Below are 20,298 nucleotides of genomic sequence, written 5' to 3'. Positions count from 1 at the left end.
AAATAAAGATATCTTGATGTCTTTGATAGAAAGTAATAGTGAAAAATTAAAAATCAACATCCTCGATAAAAAAAAAAATTATAGTTAAAAAGTCTCTACCGTACAATTCACAGGTTGATGGCAGAGCTTCGGCTCAAATAGCTTGCCGAAGATGTTAGGTTGAAGGTGAAGATAAAGAAGTTAAAGAAGTTATGAGAAAGGTGAAAAAGTTCTGTTGCATTAACACCTGAGATCATGAAAGAGGTGGGCTTGACATCAAAGGATCCTAGGCCAAAATTTTGGAGTTAGAAGTTGATGAATGGATTTAGATATGGTAGTTGCATTGAAGGGTTCTGAGTTTACTATTTTTAACTATTTTATTTTATAATCAATATTAAGGGTTATTTATAAGCAATGTTATAGGTAATTTAATGGTTTTAGCCTTTCTTTCTTTTTTTTTTTTTTTTTTTTTATGATGGTGTAGGGACAGATGGACAGCCCGACTACTTTGAAACAGAAAAATAAATTTTGTTGGTTAATTAAAATTTTTTAAATTTTTAGGACCAACGTTTTTCTCTCCTAAATTTGAAGGATGCAGCTGTAATTTTCCTTTTATTTTTATAAAAAATAAAAAAACATGAAATTTCGACCAAAATTCATCATTGGGCCGTTTCAGTGCGGCGCAGGTTCGACTAATCGCCCCCTTCTTTGCTTTCCGCGTCGATCTCTCCTTCCCAGTTTTTAGGGCGCCAGAAGAGAGGACGAAGGCTCCCCCAGATCGCCGGCCCTGTCTCCTTCCGTCCTGATCGCTCGATCGCCAAACTCCAAGGTTGGTGACCCTCAAGCCCCAACTTTTCCTCTTATGATTTCCTCTTCGATCCCTTCGCCTTTTATATTTCTCCGATCCTTCTTCCTTTTCCATCAGGAGTGGTTTCCTTCGATTTATCTCCGTTCTTTATCTCCCTTCGCTGGATTCTTTTACAAGTTTCTTGGACTCCTACTACACTATCGAAGTTTTTGATCATATGCTTTGATTTATTACTTGTTTTGTTGCTTAGAACAGCGAAATCGGCGACTCCGGCTTTTTCCTCTTCTTGGTGAAGAAAATCGCTGTTTCCGTTGACGTTTTCTTGCTTCGAGATGTATTCTTGGTCTCGTTTCTTTTTTTTTTCATGCCATTTTCTTTAGAAATGGTGTGCAATAACCTAGAAATGTGAGGTTTTGTTGCGTTGCAGATGGGATATATAGGGCACCATGGTGTTGCGACGCTGCACAAGTACAAGTACAGCGGCGTGGACAACTCGCTGGTCGCGAAATATATCTTGCAGCCCTTTTGGAGCCGCTGCGTGACCCTTTTCCCTCTTTGGATGCCGTGAGTTTTCTGTTGATCCTTGCTGATTGAAACATATCTGTTTATTATATAAGTTTACTAAAGTGCTGTACTTCAGGGATGGTTTTTTGTATTGGCCTGAGTCGTGTATCCACGTGTTAGGTTAAAATCATGTGCACTGAAGTTTATGTTGTATCCGTCTACCCATCACTTGTTATCTATTTTCTGAAAATTTATCCGTCATGCTTATGATTTTCTGTAATCGATAACTGGTTCGAAACACTTATTTACAGCATTAGCCTTTTGAATATGATCATGCATCATAATATACTCTGAATCCTACAATACATTGTAGATTGCTTAAAGTAATAAAAGTAGATGGGCTGCATATGACTATATGGAGAAGAAACGTTCCCTTTGTGCTCATAAGTTGGCAGTCTCCGGCATGAGCAACCTACATGGAGTCATCTTTAGCTTCATCAGATTTTACTTCGAGTTTTTTTTTTCTTTTTTAAATTTATCAAGACATTTTTGAAAAATTTTGATGTCTTACGTTTCCATTTTTGCAGATTATTTAAACATTCTGAGAATATTTGACTTTTTTCTAAATTCAGCCTGGAAAAGCATTTGGACTTCTAGCTTTGCTTATCGAGGGAATTTATTCTTAAACATTGATATTTGGTTGAATGTACACAGATTAGAGAACTACAAAGTTTACCGAAGTAAATTAGCATTTCTATTAAGGGGTCTAATAGTTTCACCCATGGAATGCCGTACCGGCCCGTACCGGCCGGTACCGGAACGGATAAAAAACCGGTATTTCCTGGTTTTTTATCCGAACCGGCCGGTACGGGTGCGTACCGGCCGGTTCGGGCCCGTACCGGCCGGTTCGGAGCCCGTACCGGCCGGTTCGGGCCTCGTACTTCGCACCGGTACGATTTTTTTTTTTTATAGAACCACAGCGCCGCGCGCTGTGGTTTTTGAAACCACCGCGTACCGGGCGGTACGGGACCGGTACCAGCCGGTACGTACCGGACCGGACCGGTACCGTACCGGTCCGGCCGGCCACCGGTACGCCGACCGGTACCGATACGGCGGACCTTGGTTTCACCTGTTTTCTCTACATAATGTTTTCCATTTATAAATGGAGCTTTTTGCACATACTTGTTTATGCTAATTCCTGATATATTTCTGCCTATTACTGAAACAATGAAATGTGTACTTTTGTATTAAGGAAGACATTTCATTCTTGAGATAGTCCACTAGAAAGATTTGAATAATATATGTCACCAGGTCAGTTTTTAGCTAAATATATATGATAAGATCAATATATGGTTGCCTTTTTCTTTTTGTTTTTTTGGTACCTTGCTATAGTCAAGCTGTTAGTAATATTATGAACTAAAGCTACTACAATTCACGGTATAGTGTGAAGTAGGCATTGCTTTTTTTCCTCTCTCCCTTTGTTAGCTTATTGATCATATCTAATGAAAATTGGTCTCGGTTAAATTGCTCTTTTGTTGATAAAGGTATTGAAATCTCAATCTAAATATCTAATGATGGAGATTTCAACAAATTAGGTATTCTAAATAATGCAATTTCCAAAGTTTGAGGCTAAACTTTGGGAGTTAGTCTTGTTCTGTGTATATTGGGATTTCTGCAGCAAGTGCTGGAGCACATGTTATGTTGGTCAGGTTTTCAAGCCTAAAGCAAACAACTACAAGGGCCACAGAACTGTGACTAGACTCCTCGTATCCATATTTCATGTACATGCTCATTAAAACAAAGGAATACAAAATTTCAAGATGATGAACTTGTATGTTTGTAATGTAGATACACTGTAGATAACTGTGTTTTTTTTGCTTTAACTTGATCTATTGATACGTATATGTAAAACAACTTTCCTCTGAAAAATGTGAAGTGAAATTATTAAATTTTTATAAATGTCGATTAAATTCTATGATTCTGGTAATGTCACTAATTAACGTCTGTTTGTCTGGGATGATTTTTTTTTTTTTTTTTTTTTTTTTGCATTTGTTGTCCTGATGTAGTTCTACTTGCTATCCCTTCACCTTACTAAAATTAGGATATGACTAACTGTATATGACTGGTACAAGTTGTAGTCGTAGATTATCATAAGTTTTTTTCATTGGATATCTCTAACATCAGTTTACTTTGTGTTTTTTTTTTTTTGTGGGTGGGGGGGAGGGATTCTCCAGTCCAAATATGGTAAGAACATTTTCCAAGGTTTTCTTTGTTAGAAATTCCTCCAGATGATCATTTTTACTGTAGGGGCAGTGACACTGTTAATGTGCTTTCCAGATCACACTTACAGGTTTCATATTTTTGGTCATATCGGCACTTCTTGGCTATGTAAGTATTTCTGCTAATAAACTATTGCAGATTTTATGATGTGACTTATTCATTATGCATCTATTTTTCTTTTCTAGCTTAATCTTCTTAACTCACTCTATGTTTTGAAATTTCAAATGTATCATATGCAATGTTCACATTACTTGTGCCATTCTTTGACAAACTTTCCTTATTAATTGGTTTTTTAAGGATTTTGGGTATTCCTAAATTATCATATTCTTAATTTTATTGAGGCAAAACATAGTGCTATGAGTGGCTATAGCTTGATTTGCAAAACCTGTGTTTGAAGTTCTTGTTATCCAGTCATGGGTAATATGCCGGAGTCTGATTGAAGATTTTCAAGTTTTTGGCTCACCTTGTAGCATCTGAGAGAACCATGACATTCTTGATCTTGTTAATCTCAAGATGTCCTAGAAAGAACTGATCCATCTGTTACAGATTAACGTGTATCCAAAGACTGTCAATTGATTCTATTGAATATTTTATTGTATATGAGCTTGTAATTCAATTTCTCACACCATTCTCAATTTTGAGGTTTGTTTGGAGTAAGTGACAATATGGCTCGACAAATTTGGAACTTTTTGAGCTGGCATGAAATTCGAGATTTTCGCCTCTAAATGAAGTCCAGGCAATCTTGGTGTTTCAGGTGTAGGTTTCTTTACTCCTATACCTTTTTTTTTTCTGTTTGTGTGTATTGCTTTCCCAAAGGCTCTCTCTCTCTCCAGAGCTTTAAGGTTCTAGTGCTAAAGCATCTCCTTTTTCTTTTTTACTTTTATAAATTGTACAAGACATTTTATCAACTAATTTAATCCTTTTGAGGTCTGTCCTTTTCCTTATTTCCACCATTCAACACCTAGATTTTTGTACTTACAGGTCTTAGGTCAACTTCAATGGAAGGTCTCCCTGTAAGGTTGTTCTAGATGGTTCTTTAGATTGGAAATAACTTGTGTGAGTTGTATGGTGGAGAGTTTTCTTTAAGGATCTAGGATTTCCATGGGGCACTTTTGAATTTATAAATCTGAAAAATTAAAATTGCGGTGGAGAGATCTGATCAACTTGTAACGGCAGATATATTTGTGTTCTATTTTATCATTGAAATTTTATTCATGCACCTTGGAAGCCATTAATGGAGATTTCATGGAAAGGATGGTGGGAAAAAAATGGAATGCTTGTCATTTTGTTGATTAGGCTCATGATTCCAATGAAAATAGGTAGTATGATCTAGTAATGGGAGTTTTGGAAAGGTGGAACTTCGTACTTAAACAGAGCAGCCTCTGGCATTTATCTCAGAGAAGGTTGAGTATTGGTAGATTTTGTAGGTTTGGCAGGGAATTGGCATTCAGCATATTCAACATATCCTCTTTGTAGAGATATTTTAGAATGGTAGCATTTAGGAGCAGGCAAGAAGTTTGATGTAGGATGGGGTTATAGTTGGGAAGATTCATTTAAAAGTTTTAGGTGAAGGGTGGAAAATCATGCTATGCTTTTTTGGCCACTAATACTTGATATGTGTACCATGTCGGTATTATCATTATGCCAGCCATTGTCACACATCTACATTGGAATATGTGGATGAATGTTTTAAGAATGTGATTTTATGCTAAAATTATTTTTAATTTCTGTTTCAGACCATTTTTGGGTAGATTGATGATAAACAAAAGCTTCTTGAACATAAATATAAATGATTATAAAACCTTGAATTTTCTTGAAAATTTTGCTTCTTTTGATTTAAAACATAGGAAAAGTACATAACACATTGCATTTCCAAACCTAGTATTTATGGTCACGATGAACAACACATTTGATACAACCATAAATATGTCTATATTGATAGGTTTTTATGGGTTGTGATTTTCCAATCATTCTTATTAAGAGCTACCTTTTAATAGTACACTTGTTAATAGAGCTTTTCTAGTTCCTTTATCATTACTTCCATCTTTGTTACCTTGAGTCTTCCTTTCCTCATCTATGTTAGATTCTTAGACTAGATTCAGGCACCTCTTCTTAAAGGCCTCCTCAGATCTTTGTTGTAATTAAGCCTTACAAGATCTGTGCTGCACTCCTTCTTCAATATGTGAGCTTCTCACTCTATTTCTTATTCTTTTTGTTGCAGCTTCAACTTAACATTTGAATCTCCTCCATGCTTCATCTTGTTTTCTTGATTCTTATTGCTTGGCAGTCTGACTATTTTTATTGCCAGACTCTGTTCTCTTAATTTTCAAGTATGATACTGTTAAAACATATTGTATAAATATTATGTAACCGATGCCATTCTGATTATATATAGTGTAGTATTACATTATATTACTATTTTTATGCTGTTAAATATATTCTATATGTTATTAAATATATTCTACATATTATTATAAACTTGGAAAATTTACAGAAAAAAAAATTTCTGTTTTGAAAGATGCTGCTGAAGGCAGTATAGTAGCATAATTTAAAAATCAGCTCTAACTTAGCACTTGCAAGAGTTAATTTAATTTTGTGTTTTATGTTACAGATTAGTTTTGCATCTGCATATATATTGGTTAATGGGCTTAAATGGTGACTTTAGGTTTATTTTTATTGGGATTCAAATTATTCTTACTTTGGAGTTGGTTCATCATTGATGATATATCGTTATTCTGTATCACCTGATATATACTTTGCTTATAGACATTGGTCGTGCTTTTTAAGGCTTGCCAACAGACTGTCCATAAAGATGCATTGTTGTCATATTGGTGAATATGTCCCTTTGTTTTGATTGCAAGCAATTGGACTTTTGCATGTATATCTGCAATCTTGTCCGCTCATTTTGCATGTTATCTATGTTTATGTTGGCTTCACAGATTTATTCACCTCATCTAGACACAGCCCCCCCAAGATGGGTCCACCTTGCTCATGGAATGCTTCTTTTCTTGTATCAGGTTTGTTCAATTTTGTTTACTGGATCTGAAAAGGATCTTTGTCTTCATCACATAGTTGCCCCCTGCCTGGGGAAAAGAAAAGAAATCCATCAGAGAATTGCAATATGCTTTTTAGAGAAATTTATACACTTAACATAAACTAACACCACATGAATATCAAATAACAAAAACGAATACAATTGTTTAACTTTTTTCTTATGATAGGAATTAATTCAGGTTTACTAACACCACAAGCTTCAATCATGTACGCATCAGACCTTTGATGCTGTTGATGGCAAACAAGCAAGGCGTACCAATTCATCAAGTCCTTTAGGGGAACTTTTTGATCATGGTGTTTCTTTTGCCCTGAAATCTCTTGTAAGGGTTATATCTGTCTGATAGAAGTTTATATACTGATCTTTATAAATCTGTGCAATTGCAGGATGTGATGCACTTGCATGTGCTGTATGTTCACCCTTCTCGTCCTTTGGTGTTGTTTTACATTCATAGTGTTTTGACTTCACTAACAAGCTTATTCTTATGCTGCTATCAGTTTGAGTGCTTGGCTTTTGGAAGCACAGCAATGTGTGGAATGACTACTTTCTGGTTCTGGGTAATTGCAGCTATCCCGTTTTATTTGGCAACATGGGAACAGTGAGTTCTTTTAAGGTTCTTTTATTTGTTTTTGTTTACATCTTTTACTCAATGGATCTGACTATAAATGAAACTTTATCTATGGTTCCTTGTGGAACTAGCTTTTCTATATAGTCTTTTATCTGGAATGCCATCTATTTTATAGTATATGATTGTTGAAATGGTAGCAGCATGACCTACAAAGTTGGTACCAAGGTTCGCCGTCTCGATATTGGACCCCGTACCAGTGCCACACTAACACTATATCAGTACGGTACAATGCAGAGTTTTTTCGGTATACCGAGTGTCGGTATGCCATCCGTACCGGATACCGGTACTGAACTGATACGATATGATATGTTCTGTATGCCCAGTTTGGGCCGGTACGGCGAACCATGGTTGGTACTAATGCTTTTGGAAAGTGAGATTTTCTATTTTTTTCTTTTAGTCTCAAACCAATTTCTAGCTTTTCTTTAGATAGTTAAATCTTTTCTAGTTTTGCTGCTGCTGAGACACATCCATATTCTGTTTAATTATGTGATTTAGTTCTTGAAACTAACAGCATGAATCTTCATGTCTTGAGACACTATCGGAAAGACTGATAGCAAGACCTTGTTTATTGCCTTGCCTTGAAAGACTGAAAAGGGTGCATATTCAAGTTTAAATGTACTTGTTGTTTGCAGGCATATTTTTGGGTTTAGTTTCTTGCTTTCAATAAAAATCCTTTTCCATGAGATTAGTAACTCTTACTTTGTCTATCAGGCATTATAGACTGAAAATGACATAATTGTTGAGTTTTAGAGTATCTTGAAGAATTTAACATGTCAATTTTTATTTTATAGAATGTCTCTGCTTGTTTGTTATATCTATGTTCTTTAATAATGTATAATCAGTCAGACCAGCTGCTGCACACAGTATAACTTAATAGAACATGTCCTAGTTCCAGTGCTAGATTATACACCATTTGCTAGGTCTGCACAAAGTTGACATGGAAACATAATGTGGCATGTCAGAATTTTGAGGGTCCACATAACAGTGTTATCAAATGGAAATGGAGACTTCGTCATCATCAATTCTGAAACATTTCATTATTTACAATATAGCCTCCATGTCTACATAAAAGGTTGGTTTGCCAATTTTGATTTTAAGAAACTTTTCCTTATGCTCATATCCGGCCTGTAGTAATATGGTTGTGAAATTTTGCTTTTCAATTTGTTAATTTGAATTTTTAGTTCAGTATTAGGAAGTAGATAATAGTACAACTGACCTATCTCATGTTCAGCAAAAGAAGGGTAGTGGAGGATTCTTAAGGTGAACTAGAACAAATGGTTTGCCTCTTGATCAATGAAAGAAGGTAGAAGAGCATATAGAATGTGAACTGGTATCATACCAATTCTCTTGCCTTCAGGAAGTCAAATCTCATTGAATTTACTAAGCATGTGGATAGCAGTGGTTCTTGGGACATAATATTATCTTGAAGGTCTGATGCAATTGAAGTTTTATTGTGTTCTTAAATCATGACATGTTGCTATGAACATCATGCTCTCTTCAAGTTCTCATGGGAGTATTTTTCACAGATCATGGACAAGAATCTGTGGTAGAGTTAGTTCAATGCTTGTGTATCTAGAGTCTAGACACAACTAATCCATGCTAACATTTTGTAGCCTTCACTTATTGGCATGAGGTATCAGAGAACAAGGCAAACAACCAAAGCTTGGAAGTAAATTATGGTACTTGTTGATGTTACAAGGCAAACAACAGGGAAGGGAGTCTCTGCTGGTCTCTAAAGAAGAATGCCTACAACCAATTGTTCTAAATCCTTTTCCTTTTGATGTGCAAGCATGCATCCACCTCAGTGCAACCTCTGGGATATGAAAGTGTTGTGGAATAATCTCAAACCAAGGGAAAGCTGTAAATATAGGAAACTTGTGTACTTTTGTACTCTTATTTTGTAAACACCATCATATGCAAAAAAATATCTTATCCTTGATAAGGTATTTAGTAAGGGCCTGTTAGGATGCTGTATATCCAGTTCATTGGATGTTTCCAGGAAGCTTGAAAATTTGATGGGAGGTAAAGGAAATTTTAGAGACAGATGGCGATGGAAAATGAAGAATCCAATACAGCCGCGTAATCTCCAGGTTCACTCATCCCAAAAGAATAGAAATAACTGATTCCGTATGAGAGGTGATTTACGGCATTCCCGGATTTTTGGGATCATATGAATTAAAATGTATTAGTCGGATGGAAATCTCGCCTCTCCCCCTAACTTCTTCCCATTGTATGCTGTCTAAGGAATCTTCAGCAGACAGGGACTACGGGCATCCAAACAGGGCCCTAAAGGATCATTGGTCTTTTCCATGCAAGCAAAGTTCGACAAAATAACCTTTATATATTCCCTAATTGATCATGGTGATGTTGTCAATGACGTATCTTGCGGATAATCTCCAATTGAATTTCTTCATGCCAAAAAGTGCTCACGTCAACCCATCACTGTTCACCCAATAAGCTCATAAGTTGTTAATCATGGTAATTTCTTCTTTATATGCCTCTTGAGAGAGACAATTTTACAGGTTGGAGAGGCATGTTCCTTGTTGGACCATCACAACCAGTAAGTAAAATGGCTTAAAGCAATTCATGTTTAAAGATTGATGAACGTTGTCTGCACCAAGAGTTCCATCTTTAAGATAGTCTCCAGCTTTTCAAAATTAGGAATGGGCATTCAATGAAACCAAGAGGTTCTTGATGAGTTATATCAAGAAACCAACAATGAAAGGGAAAGAAACTGGGTGAAAATTGTCTCTTATCTACCCTAACCTTTCTTTTTATTCTTAAAATATGATTTCACAATATCTTGGAGATTTCTTATCAGTGCAGTGAGTAGCAAAAGAAAGAAAAAGGGTGATTGAAGATGAAGCTAGGGTGCTAAAAGGTACGTTAGGCCATATAGATTGAAAATCCCATAATTCCACACCTATGATATGATCTTCAAATCTAAATCTACATGTGGGTCAAAACTGAAATACCTTGGTGGGTTATTACCATGCATCTTTAGTGGCGACAAAATGGAAAAAATTACAATGGCGATATGAGTCTGCATTATATGTTTCTTTGGTCATAGTTTGATGTTAAATTGATATGCTCTACACATGCAACACATTACATGGACTTTGTGATTTTCTATGGCTTATATTTATGTGTCTTTCTCATCTTTAGTGGCGACAAAATGGAAAAAATTACAATGGCGATATGAGTCTGCATTATATGTTTCTTTAGTCATAGTTTGATGTTAAATTGATATGCTCTACACATGCAACACATTACATGGACTTTGTGATTTTCTATGGCTTATATTTATGTGTCTTTCTTGACTTTATTGACATATATCTAATTTTTTTTCTCTGATTTTATTTTACACTTTTTTGTTGTTAATAGTTATATTTGCTTATTTATTGACTTGTCTTTGTTATTTAAGCAGCTTCTTTACAAATACTCTTATTCTTCCTATTGTAAATGGACCTACAGAAGGGCTCATGCTGATTTACGCATGCCATTTTCTGACATTCTTTTTGGGTATGTGATCAAGTTGTTTAGTCTACTGTGCAAATTGCCAACATGTTATTCCTTTCCTGTTTGAGATATTTGTTATTTCTTAAATAGTCATTGTAAGTCTTTATGTCTTTATCATGTCTTGTGGCTCTTCTGATTTCATTTTTTTTATTCTTTTAGGAGCTGAATGGTGGGCACAAGATTTTAGGAAGTCCATCCCCCTTTTTAGCTGGGTGCCGTTAGTTCCTGGTATGTTATACTAAAAATTATTTTGATAGACTTCTAATCATATTTTGGTACTTGAGTAGAATAGGGAGTGCATAATTTTGCTTTGCATGTCACTTATGGTGCTTAGTTCTAAGGGAGTGAGGGGTGATGGTGATCACAAGAGGTGTCGAGTCTATGCAAGGTGAGCAAACATCCAAACCTTGGATTGACTTGGATGACTTGGTGCCACGATGGGTGCTTCACGAGCATAATTAAGCGTCATTGGAACTTTCCAAGTTTTTAATCTTAGTGTCAATTTGTTTTGGTTTTATTTTTATTTTCTGTTTTAGTGATTCTGGTGCATGTCTGGTTCAGTTTATTTATAAAAAGGACTCAATTCAAGTGACTAAGTTCGGTCATATGATTAATTAGAGGTTCAAGCATTTTAGGAATAAAATTGGGGCGGGTTACTGTTCACGGTACTGTAAGGTGAATGTAATTCTAGTGGCTATTTAAGGGCCTTCTTTTTAATGTTTTTGTGATGATGGTGATGTACGTTTTCTTTTCCATGAATGAAAGAACTCTTTCTTCTTATTTTATGTGTGAGGCATTGGAATATGGGCTTAAACTGGTGTGAAATTGGTGTTTTTCTTCCCTGACTTTGAGGTTCTCTTTTGCATCTAGTTTCTTCTTTTATCTTTTCTGTTCTTTGCTGGTTGTTTTTTTATTGCCAAAGCCTTTCATCCAGCAGCCTTCACAATGCTCAATTTAACATATGTTAGCAGCCAAATAGTAGTCCTTTTCTACGAATGATCTGGACTGCTAACATGTCACCTTGGCTGACTGATTTCTGTTGTGCAGCAGTTTTGAAATTTATTGCTATGTGTGAGATGGTTAGGAGGCCTAAGATTGAAACTCTTGTTAGGATTCATATGAGAAACCTTGATTCTTCTAGGAATTTTACCAAAAAATCTCATTAAAGACTACTTTTATGGCCTTGATACGAGATATGAGCTTTTTTTTGACCTGATAATACATTATCAAAGGTGCCTCTGATGCACGTCTTTGAACTTGCTATGAGCTCGAGGACTCGAATCAGTTGGTAGAGTATGATCTTGAATATAAGTGTGGTATGCCTTGGGACAAATGAACTGAATATATAATAGAAGAATGTCCTGGGCAGGAGAGATTGATATGCCTTGGTACATTGCATTCGAATACGAGTACCCCTGATCGCACCAACAGACATGGGGCTGGTATATCCAAGATTTTGATATTTGTATGAGCATTAAACATTTTTTAATTTGACAAAGTTATCAGGATCTGAATCTGTCTAACAAATATGGATGTGAGGTTCTTTGACTATTTCGTTTTATTGTATATTTGGCTTATGGTTTAGAATTAGTTTCTTATATAATAGTTATATTGAGTTTAGGTCTTTTAGTGTTCAAGTCATTATGGCCATAATGTAGGAAGACGATACCATACCAGATCGAAGAGTTGCTTTTAATTGAATCCTCTTAATTTTCTAATTTATAATTCAGCTAGACATCTGCTTTTCTCACATTTTTTATCTATTGGAGCTGCATGTTTTGGTGTTAGATACGAAGTGTAATAGAAAATGCATCAGAGAAATTCACATGGCAATTCATCATTTGTAATGCGAACCTCCAGATGCCAAGATACATGGCATTCAATTTTGTGCAACATTTACCAAATTTTTTTTTTTTGTGCCACAAGTCCATAAACTTTTACTTGAATCACTAACAACTTTGAAAAGTTTATTATGATACTTGGTAATTATATTAGTTGGAGATGAATATTATTGTGTCATGAAGCATTAACATTTTGAAGTGGTGACTATTAGAGAATCTATTTAAATATGTTGTTTTTCTAGATTATGGTGGTTTAGAGTAGTTTGCCTTTTACTGTTAAAAAATTGGTTGGTGGATGAGTAGACTAGTTTAATCAAAGATGATGCACTGTCAATATTGTGATAAACATAATCACACAGGTATATCACATCAACTTTGTTGAGATAGCTAGGAGTTGATTTGACATTTACATCTACACAATTATTGATGATGAGGTTAGGTTATCATCAAGCTTGGCTACACAATTATTGATGATGAGGTTAGATAACCATGCCATCTTGAAAGCTTGGCCTAGCTACGAGTGCAGGATTCTGCATTGATCATGATCTTAGGTCTAAGGTTTACTGTTTTGGTACTACAAACCCCATATTTGTAACTCACCTATACAGGTTGAGTAAGTTTTATATGCCCCATACTGATAGATAGTATGTTGTTGGAGTTGACATAGCAGTTGTTGCATGTGTCAGTACAGCCCTGTACCAAGCCGTTGTTTGATGCTAGTATGTACTGGGTCAGCACTCAGCACAGTATGTGTTGTATCGAGCATTACAGGTCTGTACTAAACACCTTGCTGAATCCATGTTAGCAATTTTACATGCCATGAAAGTTTTTATTGTAGGCATGCTTCATGGAATCTTGGGTGCCAGTTCCCATGCAACTAACATGAGGTGTGAACCTGGGCACATGAACATATTCAAATCTAATTTGACATGCTGTTTTGAATTTAGGAGTAAAATGAGATTAGAGTCTAGTTAGGATTTGTTTATAAAAGTTTGATCAGGTTTACGATAAGTTTAATGAAACTTTAAATTGTTGTCTCAAAGTGTTGAAAACTTTCAGGGCCATGAACATACATGTAACATGTTAGATATTGCAGCAAGGTGTGCATGTTCAGATTTCATATAGGGACTTTGTAGAATAGTGTCCAGATGTTCATTGATGTGTTGTGACGTGAATGCAGTAATTAGGACATTCAAGTGCTCTAACAAGATGCTTCTACCCAAAGATGCTATTGCTGAGCTTCTTCAGTTTTATTGATTAAACTGACACCTCATTCTTTTGATCTAGTATATTAGTTTATTGTGGTTCTTTATTACTTGTAGCTGTTGATAAAGTAGCTGTCTTTCATTAATGGCATTATGGCTTTTTATGAAGTCTTACTATTCATCAAATTCTTTACCGACTTTGCGTGCAAGTTACCTATGTTATGATTTATGGATCATCCTTTCCTGACAAGCTTTTTCGCCTAACATTGATTCAGAAATACCACTATATGGTGCTGTGCTATTTCTTATGATTGTTTTTGGTGTACTGCCAACTATTGGATCTAAGTAAGTTACTTTTTTTTATGCAAATTAAATTATCAGTTTAACCTTGCCTTTGCTGCTTCTTGTTATTTTTTTCGATGCTACCACAACCAACAATATTTACCCTAGCTATTTAGGTCAGCAGCATGTATCTCTCTTTGAATTCCATTGTTTCAGTCTCCATTTCTTGGACACAAAATTATCTTCTGTTATTTTTTTAATAGTCCTGTCATTGTGCAATATACTGTGCCCTTTTCAGGTGGTTGCATCCTAAACATGCAAACTACCCTGGAGTTTAGCACTTTTCTGTTCTAGCTTTTAGTGGCACATAATCTTGATAAATCTTCTTAGGGATCCTGCTGTCACCTGCAGCTTGGTTGGTATTGTAGAACATGAAGGAATTGGAATATGAGATACAATATCTAATGCTGGACAGATTTTACAGGCTGAAAAGAAGCCTCTAATTGTCTCTTTAATCTGTTAGGGAACCTTAAAATTAAAAGGGAACTCTTTCTTGGTCCCTCAATTTAAAGAACTAAAGTCTTCTGTATTTGACATCCATAGTTGGTCTCATCTTGGTAAGTTACAGTTTTCTGAATTTTAAAAATCATTACTAGTAATTTTCTTTGTCTAGGAGATTTATCTTGTACAGTTTGGTGTACTTGAGATTTGTCTAGTTTTTTATAAATAAATCAGGGTTTAGAGGTTCGATGTTCGAGGTTCAAACCTTGGGAGTGTTTGATCAAGTATTTGACCTAGGTTATTCTTACATCATCTCTTTGAAATTATTGGTGGTGCCTCCACTTTTTCTCAAAAAAGAAAAGTTGCTCTTTACTTCGGAAACCTGAATCTCCTCCACCACCACTTCTAATGCTTCCACCACCTTTGTTTGACTGTATTTTTGTGACGACAATCAAATAGGAGATTGTTACAGACAGTAACAATATTGATGCATTTTCTCCCTCTGAACCCATAAGTCATACTTTCCTAACCTGACCAGAATTGACAGTCAAAAGCCTCTTGGTATTACATTTCTAAGTCTTGATTCCTTTATTTCGAAACGTTCATTTGATGACTACTTTTCCTTCTCCTGGGTTTATTAATTTGACTTCTTTATTTTGAATCTTTTGCTAAAATTTCCAAGTTTAATCTTATACTTTCATTCATGATTCATGTCGTGTTTATGTGGAAGGTTGCAATTTCCAAGTTTTTCTGGTGAAAAATTTAGGAAAATGATTTTCATGCGAATCACGAAATGAAAGTTCAACCGAAGTTGGTCCTTTAATTGGTCACATTGCCAAAGTTAGTCCTCCATGATTTTCGGATAGTGTGAGCTTCTTTTAGTTATGGAGTTCCACTAAATGCCAGTCCTACGCTTTGCAGACTAGATCAAGGTTTAGTGTTGGGTTTGCTCAAACTATTTAATGGCGTATGAATTGACTTTTGTTGCTGCAATGTATGTAGTCATTCATAGAATGAATGACGATGGAAGTTTTTTGCCAGCATACTCCTAATACTGTGATGAGGCTTTTGTTGGTTGCTATTATGGCTATAATGTTTTCGTAACTGGTATGTTCTGATGCAGCATTAGCAATGTCCATATGGTAGTCCAAGCAAGAAAGGGAAGCATGTTGCTGGCATTAGCAATGGTAATATTCTGTCTGGAATACATACAATTTACCTTTCCAGGTTTCTTAATTAGCTTTTTGCTTTTTTGGCAGCTCTTTCCTTTCAGCGTCCTCATGGCCGCAGTTCTTATCTGGTCCGATTATGATGCTCACTACCTTTATTTTTTCTTTCTAGGAAAAAGCCAGAAGTTGTATAAATTTTCTTCCTAAGAGAATTTCGAATATATTGCAGGTCTTATTTGTCTCCTTCGGATATTATGTACAATCACCCGCATTTGCTTATAGTTGGAACGGGTTTTGCATTTGGATTTCTTGTGGTATGATTTCTAATTGCTTTTATCTGTCTTAGCTTTAAGTCTTGGACCTGGATTTTACTAGATGCTGTAATCATAGCAAATTATGTTTCATCCTCAAAGTTTTTGTTTAATCAGTAATGTTTTCCATCATCCATATTTAGAGTTGTTACGTCCTCATCTTGGTGGATTATCTTAATGACTATTTTTATTTTTGTTCCTTTGGTCCGCTCTTTTTGAAAAGTTGAATAAATAACTGCGTTGCAATAATTGGTGAAAGTTTCTATAGGTTTTGCCATATCTTGGATCCCTTTCAAGAGTGAAATCAGACAATTAACTCTGGTTTGTCAGTCATATTTATAACCACAATGATTTAAGTTGTTCCTTGGAATAGAAAAAGGAACAACCTCGTTGTATGTCGACTCTCTTGGTGCATTGGTGTTCTACCTATCTAATCTGTGTATGACAACCACTGGAGCGTAGCCAATACCATGTATATGCAGTGTCCCAGTAAGGCACTGGCATGGTAAGTATCATGCTGCATCAACAATGCCAGCTGGCAGTTAATTCATAGGCATTAAAGCATTTACGCTTCACCAGAAATCTCTCAAATAACAAAACTAATCAGGCTAATACTGTAACATGTTTTGCCACTGAAAAATGCTCTAGCCTTTTCACAAGATGCATTAACCAGTTTCCTTGTTTCTTCTGCACTAGTCAGTAATATTTCTCTACTAACTCTTTATATCATCCAAATATCTTGGTTGCTTCATCCATGCATCATGGGTTGCAAATAGTCTATACAACACACTTGTGAAACAGCATAGCGTATCACAATATACATTTTATTCGAGACCTAAGTGCAAGCAATGCTTCCATTGTGGTGTTTACATGTAATTGGAGAGCTTAATTCGAAACTTACTTGCAGGGAAGGATGATTCTGGCTCACCTTTGTGACGAACCCAAGGGTTTAAAAACTGGAATGTGCTTGGTAATTACCTCTTTCTGAACTGATGAATCAACATATTTATTTATCCCTTAGTATATTTATCCAAGTTATACTAACAGGATCGTGCATCTGGGCCGGTAGCTTTTGTTCGTTATACACAGTTATCCTGAATATGTTTGTTATTATGAATTTACTGACATGCTTCCCTGTAACAGTCTTTGTTGTTTATTCCTCTTGCCATTGCAAATGCTCTTACTGCAAAGCTTAATGATGGGTATGTGATTCTTTTTCTTGCTTTTACACAAATCCTTTTTAGAAACTAGAGTTAGCTTCTATTCTGTATGCCTTTTCCTTTTTCTTGTGTTTATTTGGCTTTTCTTTGGTGCAGAATTCCTCTGGTTGACGAGCATTTTATGCTTCTCTTGTATTGTGTATTCACAGGTAGAAGAAATCCTGGTTTTCTTGGGATTCAGTTATCTTGGTTTTCTTTATTTTATAGACATGTTGTTGATGTTATATTTTATTCTCTCGCTATGGCACATCAGATATTAATCTCTTTCTTAGTTTGATCTTCCTGAATGTTTTGCTTTAGTCAAAATTAAATTTGTGTTACAATTTAGGCTTTTGCTCTTTTGTTGTGAGAGGGGTTCTGTGGCAGTGACCAAACTGTTTCATTGGCATTATTGCTTCCCTAAACAGGAAGACAGATTCCTGTTGTATGTCAAACGCAGCCAGTATTTGCAAAGATGTTAGAATGTTAATTCGACATTGCCACTCATGGGTGGCATCTTGAATTCATAAAACGAGGTTTCTATTTTATCCTGTTGTGTATGTGGTTTCTGGTGAAAAGCGTTCGATCTTTGCCAAGTGTTTGGTATTATGTGTCTTGCATTGGGCCGAGCTTTGCTTGCGGTACTTAAATTTGTGACCTGGGTCTTCCAATTATACTATACCTCACAGGTTTTTTATTTGTAACAGTGGGACTCTACCTGCATTTTGCCACATCGGTCATCCATGAGATCACCAATGCACTGGGCATCAGCTGCTTCAGGTTTGAAAAACATTTGACTTATGGCTATATGCGATCTTTTTTCCAAATTCGGGGCATCCTGTGACAACTTTTCCCCATGATTAACAGGATAACTCGGAAAGAAGCTTAAAAAGCTATTGGTCCAGATGCTGTTCGTGCTTGATTTCTTTCGTTGCTTCGCTGAAACCAGAAAAGCTACGTTGAATATTTCCATTTGTCCAATATCATCAGATGATTTTGCCTGATTAATATTTCTTCAGTTTATCGGAGATTTTGTATGAAACTAAAGCAATATTAACATTGGCTTCGATAGAATGAGGAAAATATTGTTACCTTCTGGGTTTTCGAGCAGGGATGTGTGGAAGTTAATTCTATGTTGTATTAGCATCTGTTGTATATTCATTAAATGAAGTTAGTGATATTATTTTGAGGAACATGGAATAAAAATAGATAAAGGGCAAGAAGAGAACTAATGCAGATCAAGATGGCATTAATTTAGTGATCTTTGCTGATAAATGACAAAACGTTTTCTTTAAGTTGTTTTTTCGCTTTGATTATCATGCAAGTAGGTCTATTTTCTTCTACAGGTAGTATTCTCCAAATAAACTTGATATATTGTACAGCACCCTCCAAAAGCATGGTGTTGTAGGGTTACCTGTTGAGCACACCATTCTCAAGTCAGGTGTTGGCTCTTTAATTTAGTATCGTCTGCTGTTTTGTGAAACTACATGGTCGAACAATGACTTCACAAATTAGATTTGTTTTAGGCAACTTCGTGACGGGAATGTGTCAAATAAGTTGGACGGGTTGTTATCTTTCACCTTCCACATGAGTCTACCATTGGATTGCATGATAATCACTTTAAGATCTGTATAGGTTAATGAATGGTATTTGGAATGCTTTGAGATCCGTGCATAGCATTATCTAATGGTTAACATTGTGAAATAGGAATGAAAGTGGATAGGAAACTATTTGTCAAAAAAAAAAAAAAAGAATGGATATGGATAGATAACTATCTGGTCCATATCAGGATATCTAATTTCATTTGTAATTCTATTTGATTTTGTAGAATATTTTTTAAAAAATAAATGATCACATTAATATACTATTAATTAAATTAATTATCTACTTAGTAATATTTTTGATTCTATAGTTACAAAGTTTAATTATTCGATTTATATTCATATTTATATTCATACTTTGGATATTTGATTTGTATTTATATCCATTTAAAATAAATATGGATATGAGTTTGCATCTGATTAGTAATTTAGTATCTATATTTGTCAAACAAAATAAATATAAATATGAATATATTACTATCCTATTGTGGAAAAATATTAATCAGTTAATCAAGGGCTGTCATTTGCCATTGTTTCGAACCTGTATTTTCGTTTGTGCAACTTGTTTGTTGACTTTATCGTCGTTCATACTTCTCAAACACTGTTCGGTTGCATCAAGGTTTTAATAACGGAATTATTTTACAAATAATCTAACGCTAAAGCTGCGTTTTTTCGTTTGTGGGTAGAACCGAAACTACCATCCATCGTGATAATAAATGTATTAGTACTTGCCTGGTTCAGTAATGGACCGGATTTTTTTTTGAGGATAAAATGATGACTGTTTCGATGGCTTTTTTTTTTCTTAGGAAAAGGAGGGGAGGAGGAGGGGAATTAACCCTACCCACATAGCAGTCCCCACTGGGCCTCCCTTCTATCAGAAAATATCCGATGCGGATAGATAATAAACACATACCCTTCCCGACCTATGGGGAGCTCCACCAGCGTGGCAGCTCTTTCCACGTGTAAGTACGTCACTCCAGCACCACCTCAGTTCTGGTGGACCAGATGGCGGCTCCATCGGGCAAACCAGACGGAGAACATCCGATCTTCTCAGCGCGTTTCGAACTTGGGCCACTCTGATGAAATCTTAGCTCCGTTCCAACTATGCTACCACCTTGGCGGTGTTTCGATGGCTTTTGGTAAATCACGTTGGTGGCTGGGGTATAAAACATCATGGAATTATTTTTAGAATAGAATTTTACAAATTGAAGTAAAATATCTTTTACTAATGGATTTGGCTTATTTATTTATTTTTTAAAGAAGACTATTCCACTTTAACAAAATGCTTTCTAGTTTCATCAGTAAAGGAAGAAAATTTCATACCAGTTTATCACGTGCCTTTCAGAGAGAGGGTCGAGGGAGAGCGCCTGGCCATAGAGTTTATAAGCCAACAAATATCGTCTCCGCATTTATAGCCAC

General features: G+C 35.7%; 1 protein-coding gene across 1 annotated transcript; it reads left to right on the top strand.

The window, feature by feature from the left end:
- The first annotated feature begins 637 nt into the window (after positions 1-637).
- LOC103701069 (choline/ethanolaminephosphotransferase 1-like) lies at positions 638-18,531 on the top strand. Its single transcript, XM_008783022.3, has 19 exons — positions 638-808; positions 1,215-1,351; positions 3,526-3,535; positions 3,629-3,679; positions 6,511-6,588; positions 6,844-6,919; positions 7,010-7,032; positions 7,121-7,221; positions 10,679-10,773; positions 10,930-10,998; positions 14,092-14,161; positions 15,723-15,786; positions 15,859-15,899; positions 15,998-16,082; positions 16,987-17,049; positions 17,223-17,281; positions 17,396-17,448; positions 17,986-18,058; positions 18,146-18,531. The coding sequence occupies exons 2-19, from the start codon at positions 1,215-1,217 to the stop codon at positions 18,165-18,167; spliced, it is 1,170 nt and encodes a 389-aa protein (XP_008781244.1). The 5' UTR covers positions 638-808; the 3' UTR covers positions 18,168-18,531.
- The last annotated feature ends 1,767 nt before the right edge of the window (positions 18,532-20,298 follow it).

This window comes from Phoenix dactylifera, unplaced genomic scaffold (assembly GCF_009389715.1).
Source record: "Phoenix dactylifera cultivar Barhee BC4 unplaced genomic scaffold, palm_55x_up_171113_PBpolish2nd_filt_p 000254F, whole genome shotgun sequence".
Taxonomy (NCBI): Eukaryota; Viridiplantae; Streptophyta; class Magnoliopsida; order Arecales; family Arecaceae; genus Phoenix; species Phoenix dactylifera.
The sequence above is the reverse complement of the archived record's forward strand: the minus strand, read 5'-3'. Positions and strand labels throughout refer to the sequence as shown.